This window comes from Nyctereutes procyonoides, unplaced genomic scaffold, assembly GCF_905146905.1.
Source record: "Nyctereutes procyonoides isolate TBG_1078 unplaced genomic scaffold, NYPRO_anot_genome, whole genome shotgun sequence".
NCBI lineage: Eukaryota > Metazoa > Chordata > Mammalia > Carnivora > Canidae > Nyctereutes > Nyctereutes procyonoides.
Genome location: NW_026575040.1, coordinates 3,163,195 through 3,177,607, shown reverse-complemented (window position 1 = coordinate 3,177,607; position 14,413 = coordinate 3,163,195). Strand labels below are relative to the sequence as shown.

At 56.8% G+C, this 14,413-nt stretch overlaps 1 protein-coding gene across 1 annotated transcript in view; it reads left to right on the top strand.

Moving 5' to 3' along the window:
- PML (PML nuclear body scaffold) overlaps nucleotides 1–8,773 on the top strand; it is a 45,994-nt gene extending 37,221 nt beyond the window's left edge. Inside the window, 2 exon segments of the mRNA XM_055319644.1 lie at nucleotides 4,995–5,145; nucleotides 6,239–8,773. Coding sequence (XP_055175619.1) covers nucleotides 4,995–5,145; nucleotides 6,239–7,026 — 939 coding nt within the window. The 3' untranslated portion in view covers nucleotides 7,027–8,773.
- The last annotated feature ends 5,640 nt before the right edge of the window (nucleotides 8,774–14,413 follow it).

Here is a 14,413-nt window from a genome sequence, read left to right as displayed (position 1 = left end):
GTCTTACCTTTCCACATTCTACATTCCTCTGAAACTCTGGGCATCTCTTTCCTCCCCGAAACCTAAAACAAAACTGACCTGGGGCGGAGGTAGAAAGAAGCTTGGAAAGGACACTGGGAGAAAGGATGGCCATGCCAGGGGTCTCACCGGCAATATCGAGGGGGCAGGTGTCAGCCTAAGCCTCAGCTGTCAGCAGGGAGGCACTAGGTGACGGCTGAGGTTCTTCAAGGGAGGAGGGAGAAAGAAGTTCATTTTAGGTCGTGATGAGTTAAAAAAAAATTAGAAGCAGCCACTCACCTCCGGAGGCCAGCTCTGGAGTGGGAGAGAGCCAGAGGGCCACTGCTTTTGTGTTGGTATTTTTCAGACTGTACATTTTAAAAATTAACCATTACTTTAAAATTAACCCAAACTTTTTAAAAACATAGTATTTTAAAAGGAAACAAATTAGGGGCCTTTGTGCATTTCTCACCCACCTCCTATGCCCCCTGCCGCCCCTGGAGCTCCTAGAGTACCTGCAGGAACTTGACTGGGGAGCAGGGCAACCCTTGCAAGGTGTTCCAGGCTTCCGCACACCCCTGCCCCAGCCACCACCACCCCACCGCACCCCACCATGGCCTCCATCCCACCTTCCAGGTGTGAAAGTTGGCCTACTACTTAAAGAGCATGTTTTCCAAGCATATCAGGTGCGTAGGGACCCCCACCCCAGGCTGTAGCTGAGTCTGTTGCTGGAATCTGGGGGCTCTGGCACAAGCCTGGCAAGATGGGCAAGGCTCAGGGAGAGACTGCACAGGAAGAGTGATCCGTGAGTGGGAGAAGGCAGCGGAGGGGTAAGACCCAGGACTGTGGGTGAGGACGAGGCCTGAAAACGAGGCAGGGCAGGCGGGGGGAAGGGGTGGTCAGCGGTGCCTCTGCCATAGGCTCTGTGTTAGGGCCCAAGGCAGGAAAAAATAGATGCTCTCACCTATTCTTGTGACAGATGACTAGCCTCAGTGTCTGGCAGTAGCAGGACCAAGTGGACACAGGAGGGGGCAGTCTGTGGCTGAAGTGGCAGTGGTGGCCAGCCGTAGAAGGGAGGCCCGTGGGCGATGGCCGATCCATGAGAGGGGCCGTGACGCTGGGGAGTGTGGGTGTCAGGAAAAGAAGCAGGTGCTCGTCTGAGAAGCTGGGCGCAGTGGGCAGAGGGCAGCGGGAGTCACAGGCTAGCTGACAGGATGGTCCAGTTTGCAGATACCTGTGAAGTGGTTCGGGCCTTCCAGACTTTGCAAGAGCTGGGAGAGCTGGGGCTTTGTGTCTGCAAAAACGAGAAATGTGTGTGTCTTGCCAAACTGATCCCAGCTGTCATTTAAGCTTGGGTGCTAAGAAAATTCCTCAGAAACCTGGGGACTCTTGATAAGAATTAATGGTGATACTGCATAGACGACACCGGGTGACCGGATGCTGAAGAGTCGGGCTTCTGTCTAAGTGGCTGCTGACCACTCGGACAGTAGTTCCCAACCCCGGCTGCACACGGGAGTCTTTTTTTGGGGGGGTGGTTACGGGGGGATCGGTTATCAATGCCAGATTCCTGGCTCCCACCCCCAGAGATCGTAATTGAATTGGTCTGGGGTACAGCCCGGGCATCTGGATTTGTTGAAGCTGCTAATGCACAGCCAGAAAGGAGAGAACCACTGAATTGGGGGATTCGGTGGCACGTCTGTGATTTGTGTGTGTTATCAGCCTTGAATGGAGGTGACCCGTATGTACTGGGATGTGATCCAGCAGGGGAGAGGGGGACACTGGATCTTCCCAAAGAAACCTCCTAGGCCCGTGGAAGGTGATTAAAATGCCAGCTGCTTCCTGTGGGTAGGCTTGGTATGGCGGGTAGGCCTGCTGTGTGGGTTCGGAATGCAGTTGCCCGACTGAGTTAATCTGTGTGGAAGACCAGTGAACTGTGGCTCACCAGCCAGGCTGCATGTGTATCCTAGTGCCGTGTGTATCCTGAAAAACGCCTGGGCCCCCTGTGGCAGTCAAAGAAACACAGTCCATTACAAGTATAATAAAGAAATGAAGCCTAGTATTTACTTGCATCTTTCAAAGAATATTAAAGGGGATTTGACTCCCAGCTTCCAGAAGTACATCCTCAAGTCCTCTTCCTCTTTCCTTACATTCCCACCACGCCTGCCCGCTTGCTTGTTCCTTGGAGCTTCCCACTTCTCACTTTCCAGGTCATGCATGTGGACTCTCATCTTCCCCCACTCTGTTTCCTCTCCCGCTGTTCCTCTTCCCTCCCCAGCAGATCTCAAGCGTTTTGCAAGAAAAGGCCTTTTCCTGGCTTGGGTCCGGGTCTCTCCTACTATCCCTCTACGCTCCCCACCCGCACACTCAGTCACCCGGACGGTGGACGGAAGCCCAGCAGTGGCGCCCCTTCTGTGAGCAGAGGGGGGCAGGAAGACATCCTGCATCTTGTGTTGATTGCTGGGTCTTCCGAAGTCTCTTCTAAGCGTGCCAGTACTTCCTGGCCATGTTGCTGGGATTTAGGGCCGGGGAGGGGGGGCTCACGTGTATGGCCGGCTGGAGTTCAGTGGAAGGCGTTCTGGCAAGATCATCCCCTTGCACTAGCTGCACTCGACAGAAGTCCCGAGAGTGAAGAGGAATCTGAGAGGAAGAAGAGTCAGGGCTGGAGGTTCCAGCCTTCCCGCCAGGGACGAGCTCAGCAGAAGGGAGGCTGTCCTTTTATGAAGGGAGCCAGCATGGTCTTCAGTACGTGACAAGAAAGACATGTTGTGCCACTATAAAAGAGAAAATGACCCCAGGACAACGGGAGGCCCTAAAAATGAGATTCTGCTGGCCATCATAAATGACCCCGGTATGAGGATGGAGCTAGCCCAAGGAAGCTGCGGTGCTGCTCTCCAGGGAGTTCAGATCTTGGAAGAGGATATCCAAAGAGCTGACTATGGCTTTAAAGCCCGAGAGGATATTCCAGAAGGAAGGAGACTGGTGGAAGGACTCCGGGCCACCGCATGTGCATTTGCTGTTATATTAGGATCAAAAATAGGAAGGACGAAGAAAAAGCTGGCAGTGTGCCATGTCAGTGGGTGACCAAGAGGCCTTGGGAAAAGGGACAGTTATTTGGCTCTGGGGAGGACACAGCAAGAGGAGTCCAGCTCTTTCCACCAGCCCAAGTGCAAGAGCAAGGTCTGGAAGGCTGAAGATTAAAAAAAAACAAAAACAAAACTTGGATTTTTCCTTCCGGGGTAGGGGAAGAAAGTGGTGTCTCTGGACCATTAGCCAGCAACTTTGAGGAAGACACCTGCAGAGGCTCCTTACAGGACGGAAGGGAGCTGGGGCCATGAGATGACTCAGAGCAAGCCAGGCAAAATCCACATTTGATGCATGGCCAAATCAGGGATTGAGATATGCAGGGGCCTTATGTGTGGAACCCCCTAACTCTCGGCTTCTCTCTCTCTCTTTTTTTTTTAAGATTTTATTTATTTATTCATGAGAGACAGAGAGAGAGAGAGGCAGAGACACAGGCAGAGGGAGAAGCAGGCTCCATGCAGGAAGCCTGACGTGGGACTCGATCCCGGGTCTCCAGGATCACGTCTCGGGCTTTAAGCAAGACCCACTGTAGATGGATTCATAGTCTTTGTCAGTGACTGGGAGGACCTGGTGAGCCTGGGGTAGGGCCATGGAAAGCAAACAGTAAAACTCAGCCACTCCTAGGAAAATCCAGCACATTTTACCTGTGCCGAGTAATGGCTTGGCTCTTGGCTGACATTTTGTTAAAATGTTTCACCTGGGGAGTAAAATTAGGGCTAGAGCCATGCCACCCGCGCCGCCCCCCCCCCCCCGCCCCCGAGCCAGGGACATTAGCCAGAAGCCAGCATTAATCCTGGGAGGCTTCAGGTAGCCGCGGGGCAGTCCACCCAGCATCACCCTTCTAGAGGCTGTCTGGAGGCAGGAAGACCCGAGGCCTGCTCTGGGCTGTGCCAGCAGTACCCCCCCCACCCCCCCCACCCCGTGACATCGGCCTTGTCCTTTCCTCTTGGTCTCTGGCTCCACCCGCAGGTGGCATTCCCAGGACATCCTGAGATCCTGAGCAGGCCACCGAAGACACTTGTGGGTTTGGCAGCTGTGCAGATGAAGGGAGCTGCAGCCCTGGAGCCTTCCCCCAGCCCCGAGTCTCTCGGTGTCCCTGCCTTGAGCTGGAGGGAACAGGGCCTCGGGCGCCCCGGTAGGGGAGCCCTGGGCCTGAGGCTTCCCTGAGCAGCCCCAAGGCCTCTCCCCACTGCTCTCGCTGCCCGGCCCTGCGGCCTCAGATGGGGTGCTCCTGAGGCTGAGCGGGCCCCCCCACCCAGCCTCTGTGTAGGGCGCTGGGGCCTGGGCTGGCCACGGGGACGAAAGCCAGGCTCCAGGCCCCTTCCCGAGGAAGTTCTGGGGTTTGAGCTGAGCCTCCTTCCTCCTGTCCCAAGCTCATGAGTTTCTTCTGAGTCTGTTCAGAGAGAAGGGAGCAGCAGACCCTCCGGCCGTGCCCCCCACAGCACTGGCCCCTTCCCTGAGCGTCCACACCCACACCGTGCACTCACATACACTCACAGGCCCACACACCTGTCAACACACGTTCACAAATTGACACCCAATGCATGCACACACACGTTTGACATTTGCCCTCGTTCCCTTGCTCGTGCTTTCACACACACTCCCCCGCGTGATCTCAGTCTCTCACTCCTGCTCACTACTGTGTGGTTCACACATGGCCTCACGTGCACACACACGTTGATGTGCATTCTTGCGACTCATCCTGCGTGCGCACTCAGACATACACCTCCCTCTTCCCGACACCCTGCCCTCCCTCGTGTGCATGCCGGTGCCACCGACCACACCAGCTCACTCGTGTCCCCACATTCACACCATGCAGTCACGCACACACAGGCTCATCACGGGCACAGGCTCACATTGCCAGCATGCACACTCGCCCTCCGGACCCCTGACCTGTTGGTTTTTCTGTGTTGCAGTCCTCCCGAGAGCTGGACGACAGCAGCAGCGAGTCCAGTGACCTCCAGCTGGAGGGCCCTAGCTCCCTCAGGGTCCTGGACAACAGCCTCGCCGGCCCCCAAGCAGAAGACAGGCCCCTGGTTTTCTTTGACCTCAAGATTGACAGTGAAAGTGGGTTCTCCAGTGGCTACCCCCACCCCGCTCTAAGCTTAGTCTCTGAGTCCCGGAAATAGGTGCAGGCAGAGCTATGTTCTGGGCCCAGGAGAGCCTAGAGCTCTGGCCAGTGACAGCAGCCAGAAAGCAGGCAGCACGTGGCGTCCCCCCAGGACCCCAGGTGTCCCTCTTGGCTGATGGAATAAGGACTCCTGCCTTGACCAGCGCCTGAAAGCATGAGGCAGGTGCATCCTTGAGCTCACCTCTGACCAGCGCTTCTCTGAGCCCTGGCAGCGCACTTCTAGACAACCACCGTGTGGGAAGTCCCCGCTCTGAGGCCGGCAGTCCAAGCAAGGCCCTGGGCCTCGAGGGCGGGGTTCTGGGTAGAGGCTCATGCCACCACTGGGCTACGCAGGGAGGCTGGAGGCCGCGGTCGTGGAGGAAGATGAGCCCTCCTCCCAGGAGCCCCTCACCACCCCACAGGCCTTACCTGCAGTACCCTTTGTCGAACCAGAAGGTCCCAGCCTGCCCTGTGGCACAGACCCAGCCTGGGGCCGGCCCAGCCAGGCAGAAATAGCGGTGCCCCCCGAGGATGGGGGAGTCGTTTGCAGACCTCGCAGGGCAGCTCTGAGCCACGTTCTGAAGGGAGTAGGTCGCACAGGTGGGCCGCGTGTCCCAGGGCTCTGAGCAGGCTGGGAGTCTCGGCTCAGCGACCGATGGTCCGGACTGGAGGCTGAGGCAGGGAGCGGAGGATGTGGTGGAGACACAGAAGGCTCCCCAGTGTAGGCGGGTGAGGCTAACAGAAGGCGGGCAGGAGGGACCCAGACCTAACCTGCTTGGCAAACTCTGGGCAGGTGGTGGGGGCAGGGGGGAGCTGGACTCCCAGCAGGTGAGTAGGGCATGTTTGCAGAGTGGCCAGCCCTCCCCCTCCTGACCCCTGGCCCCACCGCAGCCAGCGTAGAGCCGCATTTGGAGGTGATGCTGGGTTCCTGCCGGCAGGCCCCAAGGTGGGGTCTCCGTGTGGGGGGACAGCTGCCCTAGTGGTCCCGCTGCCCCCGCCCTGGGGCTCACAGGCCCCTGGGGCCTCACCCTGCCCTTCTCTCCTGCCCAGCCCAGAAGATTAGCCAGCTGGCGGCTGTAAACCGGGAGAGTGAGTTCCGCGTGCTCATCCAGCCCCAGGCCTACTCCAGCATGTTCTCCAAGGCCGTCTCCCTGGAGGTGGGGCTGCAGCACTTCCTTGGCTTCCTGGGCTCCATGCGCCGCCCCGTCCTGGCCTGCTCCAAACTGTGGGGGCCCAGCCTCCCGATTTTCTTCCAGGCCCTGGAAGACATGAACAGGCTTTGGGGGTTCCAGGAGGCCATCTCGGGCTTCCTGGCTGTGCTGCCCCTCGTCCGGGAGCGGGTTCCCCAGGCCAGCAGCTTCAGACTCGGGAGTCTGGCCAAGACCTACCTGGCAAGAAACGTGAACGAACGCAGTGCCCTGGCCACCGTCCTGGCCCTGCGAGACCTGTGCCGGCTCCTCGAGATCTCCCCGGGCCCTCGGCTAGCCCAGCACGTCTACTCCTTCAGCAGCCTGCAGTGCTTTGCGTCCCTGCAGCCCCTGGTGCAGGAGGCCGCCCTGGTCCAGGCCCAGGCCCGCCTCCTGGCCCTGCACAATGTGAGCTTCACCGAGCTGCTGGCCGCGCACCGCCGTGACCCACAGCAGGGCTTGAAGAAGTACAGCCGCTACCTGGGCCCGCAGACCAGCATGTCACCCCCCAGCCAGCGAGCTGTCAGCCTGCAGGCCCTGAGCACCTACTTCAAAGGCCGGTCGGAGGGGGCCGTCTCCGCTCAGGCACAAGGCCTCTCCACCCTTCTCACTGGCCACAGCTTTGCAAAGAGGGCATGCCAGCAGAGCTGAGAGGAAGCCAAGACTGGCTTGGGATCTCTAGGTACAGAGAGGGATGGGGTCCCTGAGCCAGCCGCCTGCCCGACCCATCACAGCATTCCCGTGTCCTAATCCCTAGCACTCAGTCGTCTTTTGGTCCAGAATCAGCTCTCTGGGACCAAATTCCCCTTCTCTAAAAACCCCACAGAGAAGGTTCTAAGTCTGAGTTCTAACCACCCAGGGCCACCAGATCCCCTTTCAGGCTTTGGGGGCACCAGTAGGTTGGTTTCCCCTGAGCCCTGGCCCCTCTTGTCAAGGAGCCAAAACCAGGGCGTAAAGAAGGCCTGGCCTCCGGGCCGAGTGGCCCCCCCCACCCCCAACTTGCCACTTCCATGAGTGTCCCTGCAGCCCCTCCCTGACCCCCAGTCACTGCAGTAGGGGACCTGCTGGTAGTCCCCGCAGACAGTGCCCGCAACACCCACGGGTACCCCAAGTGCCTTTCAAACCAAACTGCCCTCTTGAGTTTGGTTCTCCCACCGTCTGCCTGTCTGAAGGCCAGCTCTCTGTTCACTTCTTTGGGAACAAAATGTATTTTTGTCCCCAGAGGGCCTCATATCTGCAGAGGCAGAAGCTGCTGCTCCATGCCTACCCCTCCTTCCAAAGTATGACCCTTCCGAGCTTGCTTCTTTCCTGCTGGCCACGCAGCCACCTCCTCTTAGTTAGGCTTTGCTCCTTGGTCCTCAGGCCGCCAGCCCCTGTCTGCATGGCTTTTGCCCTCTGCATTGCCCACATCCGCCACACCGAGGAGTGTCCTCCTACCCAGCGCTGCTTGCCACATACACCAGGGACTTGCAGTGTTGGCATCCCCCGAGAGCCCTCCCCCGGCCCTCTGGAATCAGCATCTCTGAGGTGGACCCAGCCAGCTGTTTAAGCACATCCTCCAAATGATTCTGATGCCTGCTAAGACTCAGAGCCAGTGTTCGGTTAGACTGCTCCCCGAAAGAGGAGCAGGGCGCTGTAGCAGAGCCCGTCCTAGTCCGGACAGGGAGTGTGACCTAGGAAAAGACCCCTTCCCGAGCTCCAGCATACCCACCTGATAAATGGGCCAGTCGGTCCAGCTGGTCTCTGAGTTCCCGTCCAGCTCTGCCATTCTGGGTTTAGACATGGACGATGGCCACCGAGGCAGTGGACAAGGGCTTAAACCTAGCTCTCAGCCCTAAGCCAAGGTCCCCAGCGTTGTGGTCGTACCAGAGATCAGCAGCAGAACACCGGCAGGTCAGGGCCTTCCCTCTGACTAGCAGAACCACTGGCCCTGCCCTGCTACCCAATGTTCCCTCTTCCTTGGCTCCTGCCACCAGGACACAGCCCAGACCTCCAGCTTCCAGAGCCTGAGCTTTCACAGGGGGGAGGTCTGCGTGCCCACGCCTCAGCCCCCATTCATCGAGGTGCCCTGGAGATTCCCTAAGGGATTACCTAGGAACTGGCTGCCACAGTGGGAGCACTGGTCCTACGGTGAACCCCAATGCGTTTGACCGCAGGTTTTCTAACAAAGGGCTGTTGTGCCTCTCTCCAGTTATGCAGCCTTTAATAAAGATGCAAATGTTGGGGGATCCCTGGGTGGCTCAGTGATTGAGCATCTGCCTTCGGCTCAGGGCAGGATCCCAGGTCCAGGGATTGAGAACCATGTCGGGCTCCCGGCATGGAGCCTGCTTCTCCCTCTGCCTGTGTCTCCCTCTCTGTGTGTGTGTGTGTCTTTCATGAATAAATAAATAAACTCTTAAAAAAAAAAAAAGATGTGAATGTTCAAAGTCTGATGCACTGATCAAGCGCTGCTCAGCCCACCCCAGGAGCCACTGGGCAGCCTCTTGCCCCGGGGAAGAGGGTAGGACCCTGGATGTGGGAGAGCTGCCCTTTGTGAAATCCTTTCAGGACCTAGGAGAGCTGAGACCCCATGTTGCTCAGTGCTGAGGGCCTCACAGATGTGAACTCCCCCATTCCAAAGGGGGAGACCCAGGGTGGGCCTGCGGGGGATCATCTCCCAAAAGAAGAGGCAAATGGAGGAGGAGGAAAAGAAGCACCAGTTTCAAGAATTGCCCCCTAGAGGGAGTCAGGAGCCAGAGACCAGAGTCTAACAACTTCCCCCTCAGTCCCTGCAGGGTAATCGTGCACCCCCTGTCTGTGTCCCCAGAGTCCCAGGTGGGAAAACCCCCCAAAAGGGGGAGGGGAGCCCAGAACATGAGCAATGTGTAATCAATGTGTGTCCAGGGTGTCACAGGTGGAATCCACAGGAGTACATGCAGGGATTCCCACAGCACAGGCAGTGTGGGAACTGGCCCTCCCCCAGGCCTGGGTGAGCGGCCCCGTAATTGTCATTTGATCAGTGCCACCACCCTTAACGGCATCTCCCTGCCCCCAGATGCCCAAGTTCCAGTCCTGGAGTTTTAGTCCCCAAGAGCAAATCCGGAGGCGTCCCCTGTGCCTCCCGTTTGAACGCTAGGTCAGCTCACCATGAACTTGCTGGGATAGAGGTCAGGGCACTGAGTTTTGTCCTCGCTCCACCAGCTCCACCCATCTGGTGCGTCAAGCTCCCCGGTGCTTGGGCCCCAGCACTGTCAGATGGGATCATAGGGATCACTTTTACATCACAGGCCTTTGCATGAACCAATGAGAGAATGTGGAAATAGCTTTTGAATATGTGAAGAACCACACAAACATAAGATCTTATTTTACAGACAACGAAGATGACAGTTTTATTGCTTCATGAGTTATAAAAAATTAATAGATGTTAGATCTTAGCAAAAAAAAAAATATGTATATATATACACGCATGGGGTTGGCTTCAGGGAATTAAAAAAAAAAAAACAGGATCTGGAATGGAGCAGGCGATTGCAGGGGGTCCGAGGGAATCAGGGAGGAGAGCAGGGGCTTCTGCCCTGGAGTGGCTGAGAAGCCAGTGGTGCTGTGTCCCCAACACACCCCAATGAGGGGTGTCAGCCTCGCATACCTGAAGTAGAGAGCAGCCTTCCAGGGACCGCTCGGCTCAGCGGCAGCCAGCCCGGCCTGCTCCAGGGCCTCCTGAGGCCCAGGCACTCACACCCCAGGAACCTGGCTCAGAAATCTGCTTTAACTCCAACCTTACTCTTCCTTCTACCGGCCCAACCCCAGCTGCTGCCTGGTACCTGTGTCCCTCCCCCCATCCCCTCCCCCCACCCCCTGCCTGCCCCCCTTCATCCTTACTCCCACCCATTCTCGCTCCAACCCCTACTCCCAACCCCGCTCCAACCCCTACTCCCAACCCCGACAATTGTCCCTCTCTGAGTTTACCCTTCACCCTCCACCTGCCAGCCCCTCCTTGGCTGGATCCTCTGACCTCAGGTTGTCCCCACCCCACACCCCAGGTATCCCCAGCCCTGTACCTAGAGTATGGGAAAGGGGGGGTCCTTTCTCACCTTTCTTCAGCCCTCACAATTGAAGAACCCCACAGTTAATGGCACCAAGTGGCAGGCCAAAGGCAGCAGCAGGTCGCGACCCCAGACCCCGGACCCCCAAGGAGCTGAGCCACAGCTACTCCCAGGCTCAGCCAGCAGGGGACGCAGGCCCGGCGGGGCCAGTGGGGGGTAGGGGTGCATGGGGCTGGGGCTCGGGGGCGCCCGGTGCTTCCCTAGGCTCGGGGCTCAGAGCGGGTGGCACAGGAGGCACTTTGGGTAGAGCTTGGGGGGGGAGCGGGTAGGATCGTTCATGGGGTTGTGCTGAGTTTAATATGTCCTAGAAAAACATAGAGTCAGCGTATCAAAACTGTGATTTCCGAACATCGCTGCTCAGAATGACGCTAAAGTGGGATTATTTGAAGGTCTGATTCAAGGACAAATATTAGGTAACCACAAGCTCGGGAGGGAGGCAGGTATTGCAAAACTTGTGACTTCATTTGGAGAAATCCTGGGCTACCTGCCAGGGGAATTAGGGTAACGGTCATGGATGAGGGTTAGAGCTAAGGTCCGGGCCCAGGTTAGAGCCAAGGGTAAGGATAGGGCAGGGTCAGAAGGGTTAGAAGGTGGCCTAAGGGGGCAGCCCGGGGGGGGGGGGGGGCGCTCGGCGGTTTAGCTACGCCTTTGGCCCAGGGCGTGACCCCGGGGTCCCGGGATCGAGTCCCATGTCAGGCTCCCTGCATGGAGCCTGCTTCTCCCTCTGCCTGTGTCTCTGCCTCTCTCTCTGTGTCTCTCATGAATAAATTAATAAAATTTTTTTTTTTTTTAAAGGAAGGTGGCCTAAGGCCTTAGGTTAGGATTTGGAGCTATATGAAATTTAGGGGCACATTGGGCGATGAAGATTAGCAATGGAGTTAGGAAGCAGACGAAAGGAATTTGTCACCTTTTTTTTGAAAAAAAGATTTTATTTATTGATGAGAGACACAACGAGAGAGAGAGAGAGAGAGAGAGAGAGAGAGAGAGAGAGGCAGAGACACAGGCAGAGGGAGAAGCAGGCTCCATGCAGGGAGCCCGATGAGGGACCCTATCCCAGGACCCCAGGTTCATGACCTGAGTCAAAGGCAGGTGCTCAACCACTGAGCCACCCAGGTGTCCTGAATTTGTCACTCTTGAGGCTACGGATAGGTCGCTTTAGCAGCTTCAGAGTCCATGAAGCTGTGGACAGAGGGGCAGGAGCTTCTGGGAACCCCCTCCTATGGGCCCTGGGAGTGGCCTGCCCCCTCCGCAGCATCCTCTTCGATGCCCCAGCAATCCGCTTCCACCGGAGCTCGGAGCAGCTCGCTGCACCCCAGCCGAGGATCAGTCGGGAGCCCGAGCCTCCCCCTGGAGCCTGGGAGTACTGCCCCCAGCGGCATGACCCGAAGGAATCGTGCACCCCATTTAGTCCCGGGAACCTTCCCAGCCCCCTCTCACCCTCTCTCTACAGCTGAACGCGGGGTGCCGGTGCGGGTGGGGGCGGGAAGGCCGCGCACCTTACTCAAGGTCATTAAACTTGTATGTCACAGAGTTGGAGTTTGCCCAACGGGGCGCCTGTGTCTAGACTGGAGCCATCTGTGACCCACAGCTGGCAGGTGCACCGCCTTGGCGCCACGGGCGGGCGGGGGCGGGGGGGGGGGACACTCCCCGCCCTCCCCTTCCTGTTCCCTCCTGATCCTTCGGTCTCACAAGTGTGAAATTCAAGCTTTAAAAAGCTAACATCCCAACACTCTGGGCCCAGCTGTGCTTCTCAAAACTTTTATTTTGCCCCCATAAGAAGCCTCTTTAGACCTATTTTTACCTAGTCATGCGCCCCCCCCCATGAAACTTTAATACTATAGATACCCTATCTATTACTTAGGATGTTCTACATACAAAATCCTATCATCTGCAAGTAGAGATCCCTTTCCTTTTGCCTTACACACACGTACCATATGTCTGTGTGTGTGCTGTGGTCCTTTCTGGGGTCAGAAACCACTGAAATATCTAAGGTGGTTAGTGGGACCCCTTGAACCAATTTGCATCCTCTGTGGCATAATCTTGATCCGTTGAGAATGCGTGATTTAGGGGAAGTCCCCATCCCCAGTGACACTGCAAGTAAGAAGTGTCTTGGGGCTTATTAAGCCCTTCATGTGGTTGACTTGCTGGTGGGAATGAGGTGGAAGAGGCTGCAGGGAGGCGGTAGGGAGGGAAGGAGAGCAGAAGTCTGCAAGGAAGCACTCTCCCAGAGTAGCCTTGGTGCTGGGGTGAGCCTGGTACCTGGGCCTGGGGCTTGGGGCCAGAGGGGGACAGGCCCATCATTCATTGTTGTATCAAGATCCAGGTGTCAGCTCCAGACCCTTCAGATCTGAGTAAAGCAGATGCCTGTGGTGATTCTTTAGAGAGAAGGGTCTAGATCTTCAACTGAGACACCCCTTCCCAAATAAACCAAAACAGAAAGTGTGGAAGTCTCTACCCACCCTTACAAAATGCATTTGCTGACAGAGGGAGGGAGAATTCTTTCATTCTTGGCTCCAGCAAACTCCTTAAACTCAGCCCTGAGGAATTCCTTAAAGACCAGCTGCCTGGACTGTGCTAAACTCAGTTTATAAATATCAGGATTCCAAACCCGACAGCCAAGCAGATTACAAAAGCTGGCTAACTAACCACAGACATTTTCCGCAAAGCCGGCCGGACAAGTGTGAGAGGACCTAAGTGTGAAATCCGGTGTCACCTGTCTGATCCTCTGAAACTGTTCCTTGACCAGCTGGAGCGTGAGGGCCTGGGAACAGAATTTGCCTTCAGAGACTCTCTCTGGGAGTTCTAGGAGTTCTTTGGCCCAACGGTGCTGGCTGACGCTGGAGAGTTCTCAGTAGATGAGAGCAGCCCCGGAGCAGAGGACAGCGGGCTAGGCCCGAGGTAGGGTCCCTGAGTCTGCAGGTGGTTAGGACGGGGGCTCTGGAGACCTTAGACAAGATCCTTCGCCTCCCTCCGTGGCCTCATATGCAAATTGGGGGTGATAATACAGCCTTCAGAAATGAGGAGGACAAACGCAGTGACATACAGAAAGCACGAAACTCTGTGAATTGGCAACACTGAGTAAAAAGTAACTCTATACCTCCAGCACCCTAGAGAAGGCACTGTGCTGACCCCACAAGGCCCTGTGGGCTTCTTCCTTCCATTGCCCTGCCCTCTCCCTCCTTCCTCCTCCTCCTTCTTCCCTGCTCCCTCCTCCCTTCCTCCACCCCTATCCTGTCTGCTCCCTCTCCTTCACTTTCCTCCTCTCTCTCTCTCTCTTTCTCTCTTTCTCCCTCCCCCTCCTGACTCCAGTCCATTTAAGAATGGAAAGACCCTATCCCAACTACTTCTGGTACTTCTGTCCCCATCTCTCCAAGCCTCCTGAACTGTCTCCCCTACCCCTATGAAGCCTAAGACAATGACTACAGCAATGACAATGGGTTCACCCTGCAGGCTGAAGGCTGGAGGGATTTACTGCTGTCCCTTCTCTCCTCAGCCCCCACCTGGCTACCAGACACAGCCATCTCCAGGAAGGTCACTTTCTGCAGCACCAGCAGAGCTGTGGGTTGGACAGAAGAGGTTCTGGGAGAAGCAAATAAATACATCAAGTTTCCAGCTGGGTCTGGAGATAAGGACTCAGGGAAATGAGGCTGAGGCATTTTGCTGGCTGGCAGGGAAAACCTATTTGGGGCACTTCAAAGAGGGCCCTGCAGAGAACTAGGGGAGGGGGCGGTCCCTCCTGGGGGTGGCTGCACTTGAAAGATGCTTCCTCCTTTTGGACTAGGTAGGGACAGGCCTGAGAGCAAGAAAGGACAGATCTAAGCTCCTGTCCCAGAGGAGACAGACAGGTTGGAAAGGATGTTTAGCCCCATGGCACAGGAAGGGAAACTGAGGCAAAGAAGGCAGAAAGTCGGAGGGGAAAGCAGGGGCAGCCCCTATTCCCTGGTCTCCTGCTCTGGCCC